At 39.2% G+C, this 19691-nt stretch overlaps 1 protein-coding gene across 3 annotated transcripts in view; it reads left to right on the top strand.

The window, feature by feature from the left end:
• Positions 1-19691, top strand: part of PIKFYVE (phosphoinositide kinase, FYVE-type zinc finger containing) — a 390505-nt gene that overhangs the window by 34173 nt on the left and 336641 nt on the right. For all 3 annotated transcript variants that reach the window (XM_077448459.1, XM_077448458.1, XM_077448457.1), the window contains exons 2-5: positions 3155-3336; positions 5391-5561; positions 7025-7140; positions 8767-8938. In XM_077448459.1, the coding sequence (XP_077304585.1) occupies positions 3165-3336; positions 5391-5561; positions 7025-7140; positions 8767-8938 (631 nt within the window). In that variant the 5' untranslated portion in view covers positions 3155-3164. The remainder of the gene's footprint in view (positions 1-3154; positions 3337-5390; positions 5562-7024; positions 7141-8766; positions 8939-19691) is intronic.

Genomic DNA, 19691 nt, shown 5'->3' with positions numbered 1-19691 from the left:
CAAAATTTGCGGTCTTTTTACGTTTATATCGCAAAAAATAAAAATCGCAGAGGCAATCAAATACCATCAAAAGAAAGCTCTATTTGTGGGAAGAAAAGGACGCAAATTTTGTTTGGGTACAACATTGCATGACCGCGCAATTACCAGTTAAAGCAGCGCAGTGCCAAAGTGTAAAAAGACCTCTGGTCATTTACCAGCAAAATGGTCCGGTCTGAAAGTGGTTAAGCACCCTGTTGGCTGCTAGGCCTTGTGAGAGAAGGACTATCTGATGAGGGTGAGGATCCAGCTGTGAATGGCTATTCCCTGGATTTCCTAATGTGAGAGACTCCTTTTTTGTCTGCTTGATTTAGTTCAAGAGTACCTGGACTTCCCTGCCTAAATCCTCTAACCCTAATTTTGAAAGACTGTGTTCGTTTATTCTTTTATGCAAACAAAAATCCCTTAAGCGGATCTGGCGTCAGTCTCTGCAGTTCTTGGGCCATCTACCTCGGGAAAGCCCTAGACATACACGAGGTCAGGAAGGTAACGGTAAGCCCAATTGAATCAGCTCTTTTGGGGGTCAGTGCTACACATTTATTTAACAACTTCATGTACAGGCATCATACATTCAAATACGACCATATTTCTTACTGATAGTGTCGATTTTTTTTTGGGGGGAAAAAGACCAAAGGAATTCATACATGGAACATCATAACCATGGTTCGCCTTAAAGTCACCCAATAGAATGATGGACTGTCTTGATACCAAGTTTATATAAAAAATGAAAATATTTATTATTACTTATAAAAGAGTTTTGTTACAAAAAAAAGGAAAATTTATACATGCATAAATAAATACATATTATGACTATAACATAGACAAAATTTGTTACGACAATATTTTGTGTCCAATACGGTCTTTGGTTTCTCTACTAGTTTCGCGACTACTCTGTCGCTTCTTCAGGAGACCTTTTTTGTCTAAAACGAAATTTATCACATATTACTTAACAAACAACAATATTTTATTTCAAAGTATTTGATGTATTGTTTATAATCAGTTTAATAAGAGAAGGGAAAAGATATGAATACGAAGCATGTAGCTCACCACCATGCAGATATCGGAGGACAACTGGAGTTCGGGTAGTCCCTACCGAGTTAGGTAATTGACCACCCTTTGGGGCGGACACGGGAGGTTCAAAATCAGCTACAAAACAATAGTAAGAAATTTTTTAATAATAGATATATATATATATAGAAACGACTTGCACAGCTTTAGCATGGACATTTGTCACAGTTTGAGTATAAAGATTACATACCAATATAGCCAGGAGCTTTAAAAGAAGCAGCATAGGTGAAAGTGAAGCAGTGCGGCAGTTCCGATGGACATTAAAGTCCAGGTACAAGTGTCGGTGTGCCAGGAAAGCCCAGAAGGATATATCTATATTGGATCTAATGCACGGTGGACATTGTGTCTATGTCAAAGGGAGGGTCCAAATCTTTGCCCACACTGTCGTCGGTACACATATTATGTCATAATATGTATTTATTTATGTATGTATAAATTTTCCTTTTTTTTGTAACAAAACTCTTTTATAAGTAATAATAAATATTTGCATTTTTTATATAAACTTGGTATCAAGACAGTCCATCATTCTATTGGGTGACTTTAAGGCGAACCATGGTTATGATGTTCCATGTATGAATTCCTTTGGTCTTTTTCCCCCCCAAAAAAATCTTCAATATATAAGGATGAGGATACCATATACCTTTCTTTTATAATTAGGCACAATCTTATAACTATTACTGATAGTGTCCTCGTGTAGGAAGGTAAATGGCAAAGTCTGGCTGAGTAATCCCCAGTCTGGTAACATTACATCTTTTGTTTTACCACTGAAGTATTGAGACGCAAGTATATAGGATGAAAAACGGCATGCTCTCTTACTGTCTTCTTTCTTGATCAGTTTTTTTACAATCAACCACTCAAAACATTTGTGCTTTAGGTTTTGAAATGAAGAATTTCTATTTGTGTGTGTGTGTGTGTGTGTGTGTGTGTGTGTGTGTGTGTGTGTGTGTGTAAAAAAAAAAAAAAAAAAAAAAAAAAAAAATATACACCGGGCTCATAGAAATTCATAAGGCTGCAATTACACTTAACAAGGCAACTCACACTTTATTATATGCAAGATAATACTTTTTAAAGCCAAGCGTGTGATGACAGATTTCCCGATCACACAGGAGTCACCAGTTCAGTCACATTTTTGCCAAGAAAAACCTGATAAATAGGAATTCAGGTTTGAAGTTCAGTTCAGTTTAGATCAGATCATCACACAGCAGTGTAAAAGAAAAAAATCTAAAGTGTAATTTTTTATATATATATTATAATTTTGTATTCCATTCCTCCTAAATGCTGTAACAGTAATCGGTCAATTACTTGTGATGCTGTTCTTTTATATCTAAAATGTACTACCCGCAGGCCTACCCTGATAATGTGGGCGGCACAGTGGTGTAGTGGGTAGCACTTTGGTAAGAAGGGTCGCTGGTTCGAATCCCAACCATGACACTACCTGCCTGGAGTTTGCACGTTCTCCCTGTGCCTGCATGGGTTTCCTCCGGGTACTCCGTTTTCCTCCCACACTCCAAAGACATGCTGGTAGGTTAATTGGATCCTGTCTAAATTGTCCCTAGTATGTATGAATGTGAGTTAGGGACCTTAGATTGTAAGCTCCTTGAGGGTAGTGATTGATGTGAATGTACAATGTATATGTAAAGCGCTGCATACATTGATGGCGCTATACAAGTAACTGAAATACTACAGCGCTGAGCTTTTTGCATAACATTCAGAAAATGGGTTTATTCTTAAAGTGAATATATTGGTTCTGAATATTTTTTTTCTTTATTGCATTCAGGGCTGAAAAATACAGTACATGTTTTTGTTTTTTTTTGTTTTTTTTCCTGCCTTGTTGATAGATGCACATTCTTTGCAGATCTCGGTAGCTCAAGCTGCGTTTTTTTTTATTTGGAATGAAATGGAGCATTCACAAACTCCAAATAGGTGTTGGGGGTGGGGGGGGGGGGGTTTAGAGTAAGCTTAGAGGCAAGCAACATTGTGCTCTTTTGAAAACTCCCTACTTTTGTGAACCTCCTTTTTTTTTTTTTTTTTTTTTTTTTTTTTTTTATAGGTCTCATGAGATGGCCACAGATGACAAGTCTTCACCCACTCTGGAACCTGCCAGCGAGCTCCCCAGGTCTCCAAGTAGTCCATCCCATCTCACTCATTTTAAACCTTTGACTCCCGATCAAGATGAGCCACCCTTCAAATCTGCCTACAGTTCTTTTGTAAATCTGTTCCGTTTTAGCAAAGGTAAGGTTTTTAATGTGTACATAATATGCACTTTATCCACATTAAGTTGGTAGTCATGTCTGCATTATTAGCAGGGTAACATCAGTTAAAAGGTAAGATCTGTGAAGCGTGGTCAGTGGATGGGGAGAAATGAGCTGGTTGGAAAGACCATTTTAAGTATGGGGTTGGAAAAATGTATACTCGCCTAGGTGGATGCAGCATCAATCCGATGCTGTATCTGTTGTCTGCTGGTTCTGCACTGAGAACTGTAGCGATCAAAGACTGCTGATTGCTCAGTTCTCGGATCCATTCTGAGCAGCGTCAGTCACAGGTTCTCTACTCTGGCGCGCTAGGCTGTGGAGGGGATGTTAGCGGCTGGTTCAGGTCCTTAGTGGCTCACTGAGAGGCTGAGCAAGATGCTATGCTAGTTTAGGCATCTAACGTTGGGATCCATTCAGAGCCTTTTCCTTCTTAGTGAAAACCCGGGTGAACCCTCTGTGGTATCTTTCCTACAAACTGCTGTTTTTTTTTTTTGTTTTTTTTTGTTTTTTTTTTAAAGTCTAAGTTCGCCTTTTTAGACTTGTTACACCTGTATTTGGGGTATAACATGTTCCAGAACACCCCTACAGATGCTGTCACATTTAAAATTGATGCAGCTATGGTGGGCTTCTTCTACACAACCATGACGTTCATTCACAGAGACCTAAGAAAGAATAAACTACAGACACCGCTAGTCTGTGTATGTCCTTAATGGGGGAAAAAAACTGTGCTACCCCCCCCCCCCCCCCATTCATCGGTATCCATGTAGAGGTGCACCGAATGCAAACTTTGGTGCCGAAACCAAAAATGCAGGAAGCACTTCTGAAAAATGACAGTTTTATAAACATTTTTTTAAAATATTTTATATGTAATTGAATTGTATAAAAAAAAATTTAATTATGAATTTTATTGTTACTCATTATTGGCTCCTTTTTAGCACAAGAACAGCTCAAATATGTATTTCTTAACGCTGGTCCATTGCCCTTCCATTGTGGTATTAAAAATCCAGCTTGGTGCCTTTTTGATCAGTTTAAAAAAACGCGCCTCCCAGTGAAAATACAGCAAGAATGCATCATTACCGCACCCGTGTTACGTTTTTCAAGCCACGTGACCTTTGAAAAACACAGTAATCCATGATAAAAACGTCTTTCGGTGCCATTATCTGTACCTTTTTGCTTATCGCTATTCTGCCGATTAATGCCATTTTTGTCGGTGCATCTCTACATCCATGGGCTTGTGCCCCCTCTGATCAGCTGTTCTGAGTGAGCCAGTCAGCAATTTTAAGGCTCCCATTCTACTTTGAGTTTGGCATTCTGTGGTGCTGCTCAGCTTTGCACTTGGCTACTTACTGGTTGTTTACAGTTTGCTGATCAGCAGAAGCATGAGTGATGGGGCTCCAACTTAACAGCAGGAGGAATATGTACAGGGTTTGCACACTCTGTAAGAGGAAATGTGCTATAAACTGGCTGAACAGCAAAATTAGGTTTGACAGGTTGATGTAGGTGCACAATATGCTCTAGTATGAAGGGAACCTTTATATATATATATATATAATTTTTTTTGCAGATTTATCCAAATGCTAACAGTTTCTGTTAGAATAGAATATAATATCGGTATCCCATATCCAAAGCAGGAAGTGAGAGGAAATCTCTCCAAAGTGAGGGAATCCCCTATTAGTCACCAGGGTCATTGGAATTTTTCCCTCTGGTGACAATTTTTTACTTCTGGTTGACAGGACAAATAGGATAAATCTCCATGACTGGGGCACAGATAACAATAACATATGTGTTTTTAATTCTTCTACACTGTGTGTTTTTTTTTTTTTTTTTTTTTTTTACACATTTTTAGTTGTAATGCTATACAAAACAACTTAAAATATATTCTATTATGTTACTCTTACTCAATCCTACTTCAACATTTTACTTTGCTGTGTGTGTGTGTGTGTGTGTGAGATTTTTTATTTTTTGTTTTGTTCCTCCCTGTCCTTATGAAAAATTGAAACCCTATAGTAATTTTATCATTGGAATTTATTTCAGATGAGGTCCGAGTGGTCACTTCTACAGAAAGGACCGAGTCTGGTCCTGGGGACCCAACAATAAGAAACACATGGTCCAGTCCTCATCACTCACCAACATCACAGCCCGTTAAGTTTCCAGTGCAGTATAAGAAGCAGTTACTAGGAGAAAGGAGATCTTCAACTAACTCAGGTTTGTAGACTATCATGGTTTCTTATGACATTATGAACAATTTCTATTTAAATATATAATATCATTTTTTTTTTTTTTTTTTTTTTTTTTTTTTTTCTAAGCCATAACTTTTAAAGTGTTTTTCTAAAAATATACTGTACATAATATAAAGCATTGTCATCAGGGGTATATCAATTCATCCTTTTTTATGTTCTTAATATGCATTAATTTTATTTTATTTTTTTAAATGGCGTAAACAGTCCTGGCACCCAAAATGCCTCCAAAGATTTTTAGTTTTGCCTTCTTTTGATTTGTGTCTACAGTCAATTCTTCGTTGAAGGTTCAGAGCCGTAGAGCTGATCTGTCAGTTTCAGGTAATTGTAAGATGGAAAAAACAAACATAAAGTACCTATGGTTACAACAGTCAAACTTGTACGCTCAACACATCTAATCGGGGATAACTAGGGGTGATAAACCACATTTTTGCTAGAAAGGTGGAGACTATAAAACCATTTCAAACTCTGCCTAGAGCAACCAGTCCGATACTAACAAGCCAAAAAACGCATGAATTGTGTATTATTATTTATTTTTTTAACTCCTTAATTTGACCAATAAAGACTGACCTGTTTGAACCAATACAATGGAAAGTATTTCCTTTATTGCAGATGACCCCTGCATTCAGCAGATTTTACTTAACTTTTAGGCTACCCTTTGACTTAAGTAGCATATATGTTTAGCCACTTTTGAATGACCAGTCCATGAACACAAGTCCTATTTATGCAAATATAGAGGAGATAACTGGTGCTGGCACATGTTACTCCCACTACTTTCGAATACAATCCTACTGAAAATGACTCGATCTAGCCCCTTCATATGGAGAAAAGAGATTGTGTAAATAAAACTGCTCTTGTTTTGTGGTATGTGCATCTTTAAGGTTTGCTTTCAATGTTAGAATTTAACATTCTTTCAGTGTGTAGCTGTGCTGAATCAGTCAAGTGGTGTCTGTTGTGCCCCATGACTCTTGACTCTGAGCATTAATGGGGTGGGTGTTTTTTTTTTTTTTTTTTTTTTTTTTTTAATGTAGATTGTACACTACAGTGAGAGGTTCCATCACTTTTTATGAATCTAATTGCATAATGGCACAGAAATTGCACTGAACGTCCACTGACATGTGAGCTTGGAATGTGTAGAAGTTCTATTTTTTTTTTTTTTTTCTTTGTTTTTTTTATTCCTGTTTTGTCTTAAAAGCCCAGTAAAACACTGTTTGTTAGATTTCAGTTTTTTTCGATAAGTGCTCATGGGGCTACTGCTCTAGGTAGTTGATTTAATAAAGGCTAAGTTTACCTTTTTGCTTAAATACCTGCACATGATTTTGAAGTTTAAAATGTGTGATCAGTGGAGTGTGGGTGCAATGTCAGGCTCCTGCGACACTACCTGTTTTAAACTGTATATGAATTGTGGGCAATTAAATTTCTATTTTCCAGAGACCAGAAGAAAGGTAGAACCACCCTTGGGTCACGATCCACGCACTGCTGTACAGCTACGCAGTCTGAGCACTGTGCTCAAACGCTTAAAGGAGATTATGGAAGGAAAGAGCCAGGTAATTTTTTTTTTTTTTTTTTTTTTTTTTTTCATAGGAATATACTTTAAGTAATATCCTTTGTGGTTGGATAAATGTAACCACTTTTCTACTAGGGGGGGGGGGGGGGGGGAGAAAGTATTGCGATGCGTGTGTGTGTGTGTGTTTGTGATAAATATATATGCACTTTAATGGCATCCCAGTCTTAGTCTGTGCACTGGTGTGCAGTCATGTTGGAACAGGAAGGGGCAACCCCCAAACTGTTCCCACAAAGTTGGGAGCATGAAATTGTCCACGATCTCTTGGTATCCTGACACCTTAAAGTGGTTGTAAACCGCTGAATGTATTTTCTCTTACCCGCATGGTGAAGGCATAATGTGCTAGTATGAATTGCATGCTAGCACATTATGTGAAACTTAAACCAAGCCTTTCAGTGATGTGATGTCATTGCTGCAGACACCTTCCACCTTCATCCATTTTGGCTTGTGGACTCCGCCTCTGCGACTGTGGGAGTTGCCAGTTGCGGCACAGGGCCCTAAAAGAGCACGGGTGGCTGTCGCTTCAGAGCGCATGCACCAGTGATGTTACTGGCTGCATATACAGTAAATATCTCCTAAACGGTGCATGTTTAGGAGATATTTCCACTACAAGTGGGTAAGCCTTATTATAGGCTTACCATGAGGTAACATTCAAAGATGGAAGTTTACTGAAACTAGTTTAGTGAAACTAAGGGGCCAAGCCCAACCCCTGAAAAATAAACCCACACCACAATTCCCCCCCCACCAAATGATTTGGACTGGTGCACAAAGCAAGGTCCGTAAAGACCTGGATGAGCAAGTTTGGGGTGGAGGAACTTGACTGGCCTGCATAAAGTCCTGACCTCAACCCAATAGAACACCTTTTGGGCTGAATAAGAGCGGAAACTGCGAGCCAGGCCTTCTTGTCCAATATCTTTGCGTAACTTCACAAGTGCGCTTCTGGAAGAATGACGCACATCTAAACCTAAACTCTACAGACTAAGACTGGGATGCCATTAGTACACAAGTTCATGTGTGTAAGGGCAGGCATCCCAATACTTTTGTGTGTAATTACTTTTTTGTTTTTTGCCCACTTTATTGCTATCACAAGGATTCTAATATGATAGCATTGGGTAGGTGACAGGTCCTCCATTATGGAGACATCGGACCCCCATTGTCTCCCCTGTCCTGCACTGCATCTAGTCAAGCACAAATTATGCTTGGTTAGTTGTTACTCCGGGTACAGTAGCCTGGGGAATGACAGCTCCTGATCCAGAAGTGATATAATAAACATTGATCTCAATGATCATTAGTTGCAGAAAGGGGATTGGATTTTCCCTGAGAGCTTCATGCTCCAAAATGACATTTTACTGGTCCAGGGGTCCCTGGAAGAGAACACCCAGGAACCACTGTGGGTGTAGTTTGTGTGTGGGATGTTCTGGGTACCATAAAAGGGAATGGCTCCTGCTGGAAAAAAAAAAATCCATAACCAAGTTGACGTAGGCAGCAACCGTGAGCTTGTTTTAAAGAACCTTTTCTGTTTTGTGGTTTTAGGGTTAGGTCTTAAAATAAATGTAGCGCACATAATTGGATCAAGAAAAATTTTGTTTTGTGCTTTAATCTTTTCCAGGACAGTGACTTAAAGCAGTACTGGATGCCGGATAACCAGTGTAAAGAGTGTTATGATTGCAGCGAGAAGTTTACTACTTTCCGTCGGAGGCATCACTGTCGACTTTGTGGTCAGATCTTCTGCAGCCGCTGCTGCAACCAGGAGATTCCTGGGAAATTCATGGGCTATACAGGTTTGTAAAAGTATGATTTTATTATACTGGGTGGTGTATGAGAATCTTGCTCTGAGGAAATCCTTGCCTGCCTCCCAGAAAAGATTTGCGATTAATTATGTGGCCACTGTTTAGAGAGTTCATATTCACTCCAGGTTGGTTCCAACATTTACCGAAAATCATCGTTCTTTACCAAATGTTATGGGAGTTTCAAGTTTTCCATCACATTTTTGACTGGGTTCCCAAGTGCTATGGAAACAGGGCTGTTGTCTGAAAAATATCATGGAATCTTGGACATGGGGCAGCAGGTGTAAGGGGGAAAAAAGTTGAAAGAATCACGTGAACAAGAATGAGAAGTGAACTCTGCCAGTGGGATGGAATAGCTGCCAAACCTCCATGAAATTCAAAGCTGAAATCATGTCAGGGAGGATGCTAGAAGTCCCAGGAAATACCTTGGAAGTAGAAGTTTTCTTTATCCTCTACCAAATCCATTACGGAGTTGAAAACGGCCCTGATCAATTCGCATGACAGAAGATTGTGACTGGCTCTTAATGGAGCCGGTTAACACATCTCTGGGGTGACCACTGAGCACACAGAATGGTCCTGTGTGTCTTTGCCTGAATTCAGACATGAAACGGGTCCAAATTTTTGGCTCAAATTCAGACCGAAAAACTGGGATGCGCCGCACATAGTGTGAACCCAGACTCAGGCTTCGGGAACGTTCAATACTTGGATGGAGACCTTTTTGGCAGAAGGATATGGAGAGTTTGTGGTGTAAATGTTTGTAACAAGGTCTTGAGCTGTAACTGTCATATGGACAGTGATTTTTGTGCTCAGACTAAACAGTATCTATGAATTTCAAACTATAAGGCACATTCTTGTGGAAAAGAATGACTGCTCCTGCTTTACGTCCGCCTTCCCTAACCAGAGTTTAGAGGCTTTGCAGGTCAATTGAAGATGGATATATCTCCTGTAGTAATGCCACATCTGCCTTAAGATGCTTTAAATGTATTAGCACTTTCATTCATTTGGAGGGAGACCTCAACCCCTTCACATTCTAAGATATCATTTTCATATTCTCTTGGAGAGGGCATTCTTTGCTAGCAAAAAGGCCAGAATAGAAAGATTTGTTTGAACTGTTAGAATCCCCCCCCCCCCCCCCCCCCCAAGTACAGTAAGCATAATCGGGGTTAGTATATCCAGTTCCTAGAGCAAAACTATGAATGTATAACAAGAAAACCTGTAAACTGAGGTATAACAATTTAAAGCAACCTGTAAGGACTTTTTCCTGCATAGTTCAGTCTTCCACCTAATACAGAATTGTCTGAGCCCTCTATGTACCTAAGGGAGAGATCAAAATATGGGGCCCAAAAGACTATGTAGTACAGTGGCTGCACAGAGATGATCTCCACTCTCTCTGTAACCTAAGGAATGAAGGGTATACAACAGCAGAAGAACTATTATCACCATTAGGATTATTTGGGATACCAATAGCACTGTATACTTATCATAGTGGTGTAGTTGTGTAGTCCATAAGGGTACAGTGCATAATAGTTAGCGTGTCCCTCTCGAGACAAATATCAGACATTTGGATGGCGTCTTTCACAGGCTGCATTGTGCCATCAGTAAACTTGGGGCATTAGTTAAGGTATTGTTGCCTAGTTAAACCGGGAAGGTGTTTAAGGAAAGTAGAGCCGTGGACTCTCCTCCTGGTAAAAAACACATACCATATATGCTCACTATTGAAAAGTTGCGCGATCAACAGATGTAGTAAACAAGGGAATTCACAAGAGTAGCTCATGCTGCAACGACCAATGGAACCAGAATCGATTAAAAATAATGTAACATATTGTATGAAAGCCAGCTCATGGCTCTCCATAATGGGTGTTTAATATAGTCCAAATAGGCCAAAGTTAACTAATTTGTTCATATAACAATATTGGTATACATCTCAATTGATAATTATGGAAAGTCCCTTTATTTTTATTTAAAAAAAATAAAATAATCTAACGCATTCCACTTGGCTCACAAGTTCACATACAGTCAATACAGTTTGGAACATGGGCATTGGTAGCAATAGAAAAAAAGGACGGAACTAAGCCACAAAGTCTGCATAAGCAACAGAAGAAGCCAGCACAGCAGCTGAAAACTGGGTATAGAAGGGTGCTGTGATCCTGCACTGGCATCAACCACTGGGACTGTACATATCACATCAAGCTCATTGCTTCAGAACAGAACAGGGTGGCCAGCCAGATCACATTTCCACTATTACCCCTTTAATGAGTGGCATGGGCTTGTTCCTTGGGTTCTCCGTTGTATAGTGCATCTGTCCTTGCTACACTACAGTGCCATGGCCTGCAAAGAGGGAGGAGCGGTAGCCGGCAGTGACATCTGCGCCTAATGTCAGAGTGTCAAATGTCATAATGCTGGGATGTCGCTGCCTAGGGAGTTTTGCCTTCGTGGTTAATGGTTCTCTGGGGACTTTCTGGTATGTGTGAGCAATTGATGTCTCAACTGGTTGTATTTAATGAGCCAAGTGGATTGCATTTGCTTTTTAAATCTGGGACAAATAGACTTTCCATGATTATAGATTTGAGATGTATACCAAAATGGTTCTAGGAACAATTAGTTAACTTGCATTGTATATTAAACACCCATTATGCACATCCATGACCCAGCTTTCATACTATGTGATATACATTTTTTTTCTTCGATTTGATAGCTGGTTCCATTGGTCATTGCAGCTTGAGTTATTTCCCTTCCCTTGTTTAGTACATCTGTCGATTTTTGTCCAACTTTTCAACATCTGATTTTAGGTTTGCAATGGGGTGCGTTTGTGTGCTGCTTCCCGTGTTTTTTTTTTTTTTTTTTTTTGTTTGTTTTAACATGGTTTACGGCTTGTAAGCTTTCAATGAACTATGAGGGTGGTGCAATAGTGCGCATGTGTTGCATGTGATTTTTTACCAGGCGACCTTTAGGAAGAGAGTCCACAGCTCCACTTGAGTAAGGAATTTTCCTTTTTTATGGTGGGGGGCGGGGGGGTTGGGGATCCATGCTTCTCTGTGGACTTTCTGATATGTGTGAGTAATTGATGTCTTTTTAATGGTGTTTTTTAATGACAACATTGTAACCTTTTAAATTGGTGGAGGTATAACAAATAGGCTTGAATTTACAGTGGCTGGTTACTACTTGTTTAAGACGTTCCTTAGTCTCTACATTTATGATGGATAATGACATAACATGCTAGCAATAGCGCTGATATTAAATCTCAACAATTACTTTGAAAAAAGCTGACTGAATATTTAAAGGACCGTTATTTATGTAGCGCTACCCTGAAGGAGCTGCTGATTTTTTTTTTTTTTATTATATTTTTTTTGTTTTTTTTGTTTTTCATTTCTCCCCCCCAAAATAGTTCAGAGACTGTCACTCACACAGGCAACAGTCCATTTAATTTGGCTCTGTTAACTCCCCTGACGGTATTCCTGAGTCTGGCTCGGGGTGGAATTTTTATGCCAAAAGCGGTAACCCGGAGCCAGACTCGGGACTGCATCACTGGATCCAGGAGGACGCTTACTTACCTTCTCCCTTGGATCCAGCGATGTCTCTGCGCTGTACGAGCGAGCTGTGTCTCGCTCAATTCATCACATCGCCGACCTCCGTGCCCTGCGAGTGTTGTGACGCACAAGGGCGGAGATCGGCGCTAAAATTCAAAAAGTGAAACACACAGTATAATGTAATCTTACAGATTATATTGCTGTATGTAATTATTTCACATCCCCTTTGTTCCTAGTGGTCTGCCCAGTGTTTTATAAAAACTGTTCTTTATGCCTGGAAACTGGAGATTGTCCATAGCAACCAAAACTGCCCCTTTACATCAAAAATGATTTTAGACCAGCTAGATAACAGCGATAATAAATTGGAATCACTCGCAGAATTGAGGGATAGCGATTTGTGCGGAGATCCGTCATCAAATACTGAAAAGTAATGACAGTGACAATTCTGCAACTGAGCAAATTTCTGTTTTTTTTTTATTTTTTTTTATTATTTATTTATTTTATTTTTTTGTTTTGATTACATTATTGAATAATTGTATTATTTATTATAATTTAGGATTTAAATTTTTCAAACTTTATCATACCCAGAATGTCTGCTAGACTCTGCTTTGGACAGATTTAAGTGAGTTATTCCTAAGAATTACAGGACTACAATATAAAACACCAAATTTTCATGCAAAATAATGGTACTGCTTTCAGCACCTAAAATCCAAAATAATCGTACCGCCAGGGAGGTTAAAGAGTTTGGGGGTGTCTCCTTTTTTTTTAAATTTTATTTTTAATATGATTTATTGCTTGTAGAACTTGTAAAAAAAAGATGGGTTGGTTTGGTGTGGGGTACTCTAGAAATGCTGACTTGTAATAGGAAAGCAAACCTCACTAGTTGTAACTTCTTTGCACAGACTTTAAACCAGAAACCAAGGGGGAAAGGTCTTGAAGGTCAATAAAAGGGCTGTTTGAGAGCTTAGATAATTTCTTTCCCAACCCACCTACTGGGCACCCCTCCCAGGGATTGGCTAAATCCCAGTACATATTCAAGCTGCCCATTTGACTCCCCAAGCCCTCTGTTCTAGAAGCCTCCAGAATGCAGGGGGGAAGCAAACAAACTCGCAGTCAGTAAAGCCTAGAACAGCCCAAAGAAATCAATAGCTGCTCCAAAGATTAGAGAAGCCAAAAATCTATCTCCATCTCTCTGTGCTGATTGCTAAACAGGAAAATGCATTATGAACACTTTGAATCTTTCAGTTTAGCTGCCTCCCTCCACATATTTTATTGGTTACCGGATTTCAATGGCTAAGTGTAAGAAGAAGTTAGGTTTGCAAGGGGGTGTGTGTGTGTGTGTGTGTGTGTGTGTGTGTGTGTGGTTTTTTTTTTTTTTTTCCTCACAAATAGAGCTTTCTTTTGGTGGTATTTGATTACCCCAGCGTTTTTATTTTTTGCGCTATAAACAAAAAGCAACAATTATTTTTTTTTTTTTTTTTTTTATTTTTTTTATTAGTTTTTTTACATTTTGCTATAATAAATATCCCCTAAAAATGCTTTATTTTTATTTCCTCAGTTAAGGCCGGTATTCTACATTTTTTTTTTTTTTTTTTTTGGTAAAAAAAATCACAATAAGCGATTGGTTTGCACAAAAGTTATAGCGTGGTTTTTTTTTTTTTTTTGTTTTTTTTATACTAGTATTGGCGGCGATCAGCAATTTTTATCAGACTGCAACATTATGGTGGACACTTGGGACCATTGTCATTTATACAGCAATCAGTGCTATAGAAATGCACCCATTCCTCTGTAAATGGTAGTGAAGGGGTTAACCACTAGGTGGCAGTGTAGGGGTTAAATGAGCCCTGGAGAGTGTTTCTAACTGGGGGGGGCATGGCTATGTGTGACATGTCACTGATCTCTGCTCCGATCACAGGGAGCAGAGATTAGTGACACATACGTGTAGGCATATATGGTATCATGGGACCTTGGGTACTATCATTTTTCTTATTACATTGGGTATGTTCTAAGAGAACAAAACATAGTGAATATATGTATATAACCAGCTTTTTTATTTATTTTTTTTTTTATTTTTTTTTTGTAATTTTTTTATTCTCGATCGCTCTGTCTGAGCCATAATGTATTTAAATGCTGTATCCATTGAACCTCCTGCTTTCTAAGGGTTAATTCCCTGTTTCCTCCACATCTTTTCTTATGTATACCAGCTATGACCATAAATTTTAATTGAGAAACAGTATGTCCTTTCTCTATGAAATGTCGAGCTAAGGGTTATTTTGTCTAATTTATCCCTGATGGAATACTTGTGTCTAGCAATCCTATCTTTTACCTTTTTTGGGTAGTTTCTCCCACATATAGTAACCCACATGGACACTTTATTATGTATACAGCACAAGATGATTGGCAAGTGTAATGTAATCTTGGCTCATTCCCCTGTCTGTGTGGATGGGAAAAGGTTTTCCCTTTTTATCATGCTGTTGCATTGGATACAACACAGAGGTTATAATATTGACATTAAAAATCATCATCTTATGTTGTATTCACTATATGTTTTGTTCTTTCTTGGCACATACCGAATGTAATAAGAAATGATGGCACCTGCTGACCCATGATACCATATACTAGTCCTTAACAAGATCTAATTTGTCCCGGTTTAGGGCAGAACATAAATTCATACCCAATTTTATCACTGATAGTTCACCAGCAAAGGATCAGTGAGGTTAATAATATCAAATGCTGAGTTTGTATCAGGAACCACTGAGGCCAAAGTGTGTGCATCCTGTGTTAAGCCCCATACACACTATCCGTTTTTTTTTTTTTTTTTTCTCCTTCTGAAATTGAAATATGTGGACTTTAAAGGGTTAAAGTACACAGAACATGTATTTGGAGTGTGTATGTGACCACTATGTGTACCTTCACCTGTTTTGGATCTCTGAGAAGTAGGAGCAGTATGACCTTGACTGGAAAGGTGTCTAAAAGATTGCTGAAAAGATACAACAGAGGAAGAGAGATCTGACGTATTGCCATCATTTGGCCTTTGTTTATTTTTTGATTCGCTTTCTGTTTAACGCTCTGACCATTTTATTCATAGGCCATCTATGTACCCGACCCCTTTTAATTGCTAGTATGTGTCTCTATGCATTTTAAAACAAAACATAAATTTTGGGGGATAGAGAAGCTGCATACTGATTGGTGTGGATCAATAAAGTCCAGGAATTATCAAGTGTGAAACTAAATGAATATTTCCCAAGGCGTCTTTCAGGACAGCACCTGAGAAATAGTGACTCTTCTCTCCTCGTTAGGAAACGCCTTCTTCCTCCAAACTTTAAAGGGAGGCACCACACCTCAGTTATTATTTCCTCCGGCCCGGAGGGAACATCTTTTGGGAGGGAGTCAAGATCTCTTGGGTGTTCCTGAGGGACAGGGCTTCCTTCCCTTTTTTTTTTTTTTTTCCTCCTTAGGGACCCGCTGTCCTCCCGACCTACCCAGGCCTCGGGAGCGGTAGCAAGCGGGCTCCTCTTCCCCTCTTGGTGCTCGGAGAGAGCCGAAGATTCAGTGGCCCGCACGTCCGTAAGCGCGGCAGGAATTTGTGCACACTCAACCAGGGCTCTGGCGTCTACATGGTCAGAGAGCTGGTGCCACCCCTGATGAGATCTGCAAGGCGGCGACATGGTCGAGTTTTCACACACTTGTGAAACATTATAGACTGGACCTCACATCGGCCAGCGATCAAGCGTTTGGCAGAAAGGTCCTGCAAGCTGTTGTCCCGCCCTAAGGGATAAGTCTCTGTTATCCACTCAGGTGCTGTCCTGAAAGATGCCTTGGGAAAGACCAAATTGGACTTACCGGTAACTCTAACTTGGTCTTTTGCTATCCACCAACTGTTTGTTATATTTTGTCAAAGTCTTTGCGCTCCTTATCCTGTTTCTGGAAAGTTGATGTCTGATTTAGAGCTGTAAATTAATGGGCTGAATTTCCTCCTCCTAATTCGGATAATTCTGTTTCATAATGTTTAAGATATTCCAGCATGTTTGAAGAGCATGCTGTCAGATTTCGTTACCATTGATGGTGGGAAAAACTTGAAACCGGAACAATTTTTGCATCTATATATGATTTAAAATAACTGTATGCCAGCAGAAGCGAGATTTTTGCTCCTAAAGCATCTTGAGCTTAATAAATAAGACCTCTTATCTTGGATCTCACCGTTTTTGTCCTTTTTATTATATCATTATTATGATATTCAAGTTTCTGCATGTGCTCCTGCCAGCCTGCCCCCAAAAAATAAACAAACACTAGTTAATATTAGGGGTATATAAAGATAGGAAAATAAATCTTTGATAGAACCTAGTTTTGCCAACACAAAAAGTGTGTGTGTGTGTGTGTGTGTGTGTGTGTGTGTGTGTCTGTCTGTCTGTCTGTCTAATGGTAATATAAATATATATTTGACCAAAGAAGTTGAGTGCATGTGCTCAGCGTCATATCCAGCTGTTGTCTTTGGGAAATAGATGTAGGAGTGCTGCCAGCATTGCTGCAGGGGCTTGAAGGGATAGGGAGGTCAGCCTGTCAGTGCTCAGACCATAAGCCGCATACTGCATTAAATTTGTCTGCGTGGATGCAAAAGATAACCTGCTAACAATCTGCTGAAGACAAGCAGACTAAAGACATGAATTACTGGAACTGTGGTCTGGTGAGACCAAGATAAACATTTGATTCAGACGGTGTCAAGCATGTGTGGCGGCATCCAGGTGAGTGGTACAAAGACAAGTGTGTCTTGCCTACAGTCAAAGCAAGGTGGTGGGAATGACTGGGGTGCTACAGTTTGAGAGAACCATGAATGCCAACATGTACTGTGACCTACTGAAGTAGAGCGTGATCCCTCTCTTTGGAGACTGGGCTGCAGGGTAATATTCCAACATGACGATCCAAAACACAACTCCAAAACGACCACTGCCTTGCTAAAGAAGCTGAAGGTGATAAACTGGCCAAGCATGTCTCCAGTCCTAAGCCCTATTTAGCATCTGTAGGGGATCTTTAAACGGAAGGTGGAGGAGCGCAAGGTCTCTAACATCCACCAGCTTCGTGATGTCGTCATGGAAGAGGACTCCAATGGCATCCTATGAAGCTCTGGTGAATTGCATGCCCAAGAGGGTTAAGGCAGTGCTGGAAAATAATGGTGGCCATGCAAAATATTGACACTTTGTGCCTAATTTGGACATTTTCACTTAGGAGTGTACTCTTTTTGCCAGCGGTTTAGACATTAATGACAGTGTGAGTTATTTTGAGGGGACAGAAAAATTTCCACTTTTTTTTTTTTTTATACAAGCTATACACTCGCTATTTTTTTTATATACATCTGTCTCAAGAATTTTTTCTTTATTTTGAACATTCTAAAAAGCATATGTTGCTATTAATATAGTACATTGCAAACACGTTGAGCCTTCTAGAAGACCTTATGCACAGACTTGTGTGTGTTTTTTCTTTTTTTTTTTTTTTTGCGTATAATCCGCTTCATCAGGCCCAGTAGAGTTGGACACATTGAGACTGAATTCAAACAATTTAAAAAACGATCCAAAATGGATGTATTGTGATAAACTTGGTGTCCATGGAAGGAAAAGGGTCAATGATCTTAAAAAAAAAAAAAAAAAAAAAAAAAAAAATTATAGACTGCTGCCCCATTTGATGGCAACAATCGGGTTAAAATATCAAGGCCAGGTAAACCAAAGTCTGAGTTGATATGTATAATAATATCATAGTAAATCCAAAGTAGATTATAATGTATGTACTGCGATTGAAGGGCTCACCACACCTCAGATGCAAAAGATGGATAAATGACGCATAAATTCCACTTTATGCAAATTGGGTTCAATGTAGAAAAATGTAAAATAATGCATTTGGGTGGCAAAAAAAATAGGAATGCAATCTATACACTGGGGAGAACCTCTGGGGGAATCTAGAATGGAAAAGGACCTGGGGGTCCCAGTAGATGATAGGCTCAGCAATGGCATGCAATGCCAAGCTTCTGCTAACAAAGCAAACAGAATATTGGCATGCATTAAAAAGGGGTCAACTCCAGAGAGTCCTCAGGAAGGATGTACTGGAAATGGAGCGAGTACAAAGAAGGGCAACCAAGCTGATAAAGGGTCTGGAGGATATTGGTTATAAGGAAAGGTTGCGAGCACTGAACGTATTCTCTCTGGAGAAGACTCTTGAGAGGGGATATGATTTCAATATACAGATACCATACTGGTGACCCCACAATAGGGATAAAACTTTTTCGTACAAGGGAGTTTAACATGACTCGTGGCCACTCATTAAAATTAGAAGAAAAGAGGTTTAACCTTAAACTACGTAGAGGGTTCTTTACTGTAAGAGCGGCTAGGATGTGGAATTCCCTTCCACAGGTGGTGGTCTCAGCGAGGGGTATTGATAGTGTCAAGAAACTATTAGATAAGCACCTGAACGACCACAACATACAGGGATATGCAATGCAATACTGACATATAATCACATACATAGGTTGGACTTGATGGCCTTGTGTCTTTTTTTTTTTTTTTTTTTTTTTTTTTTTCCAACCTCACCTACTATGTAAATTCAAAATCCCCAATTGGCTCAGACTAATAATTGCAAGCCACAGTTAAATTAAAGAAGTCCTCTTCACGGGGGGGATAACCCACACACAATCTTGTATAGAGATCAGAGATGGTATATCCCACTCCTCCTTCCAGGATAGCAGCACTATACTGCAAGCCTTCTAGAAGACCTTAGAAGACTTGTTTGTAATGCTCGATATTGATAGCAACATATGCTTTTTATAATGTGTAAAACAGACCAATTCTTTGGACGTGTGTGTGTAATAAATATATATATATATATATATTGTGCAGACGGAGACTTAAAGTCCCAATGCCCATCCTCCCTCTTTGCTACTATATATAGGATGATACTCCTGTGTTCACTTTTTTTTTTTTTTTTTTTTCAATATAATTACACTCCCTCCCACAAACACAAATTCCTTGCAGTGTGCGATTCATAATTTTTTTTCAAATAAACTTTGTGTCTGTGCAAACAATGAGGCCATTTACAGGTGCTGGTTGGCAATTAAAATTGATTAATTCACATATGTAAAGAAGTTTATTAAAAACACAATAAGCCTGTGTTTAAAAAATAAAATAAAAAAAGTTACCTTTTTGTGAGTGTAATGGTATGTTTTATTTTAATTGTGT

The sequence above is a fragment of the Lithobates pipiens genome, unplaced genomic scaffold, assembly GCF_037356315.1.
Source record: "Lithobates pipiens isolate NorthernLeopardFrog02 unplaced genomic scaffold, aLitPip1_a1.2 Scaffold_22, whole genome shotgun sequence".
Classification (NCBI taxonomy): domain Eukaryota; kingdom Metazoa; phylum Chordata; class Amphibia; order Anura; family Ranidae; genus Lithobates; species Lithobates pipiens.
The sequence above is the reverse complement of the archived record's forward strand: the minus strand, read 5'-3'. Positions and strand labels throughout refer to the sequence as shown.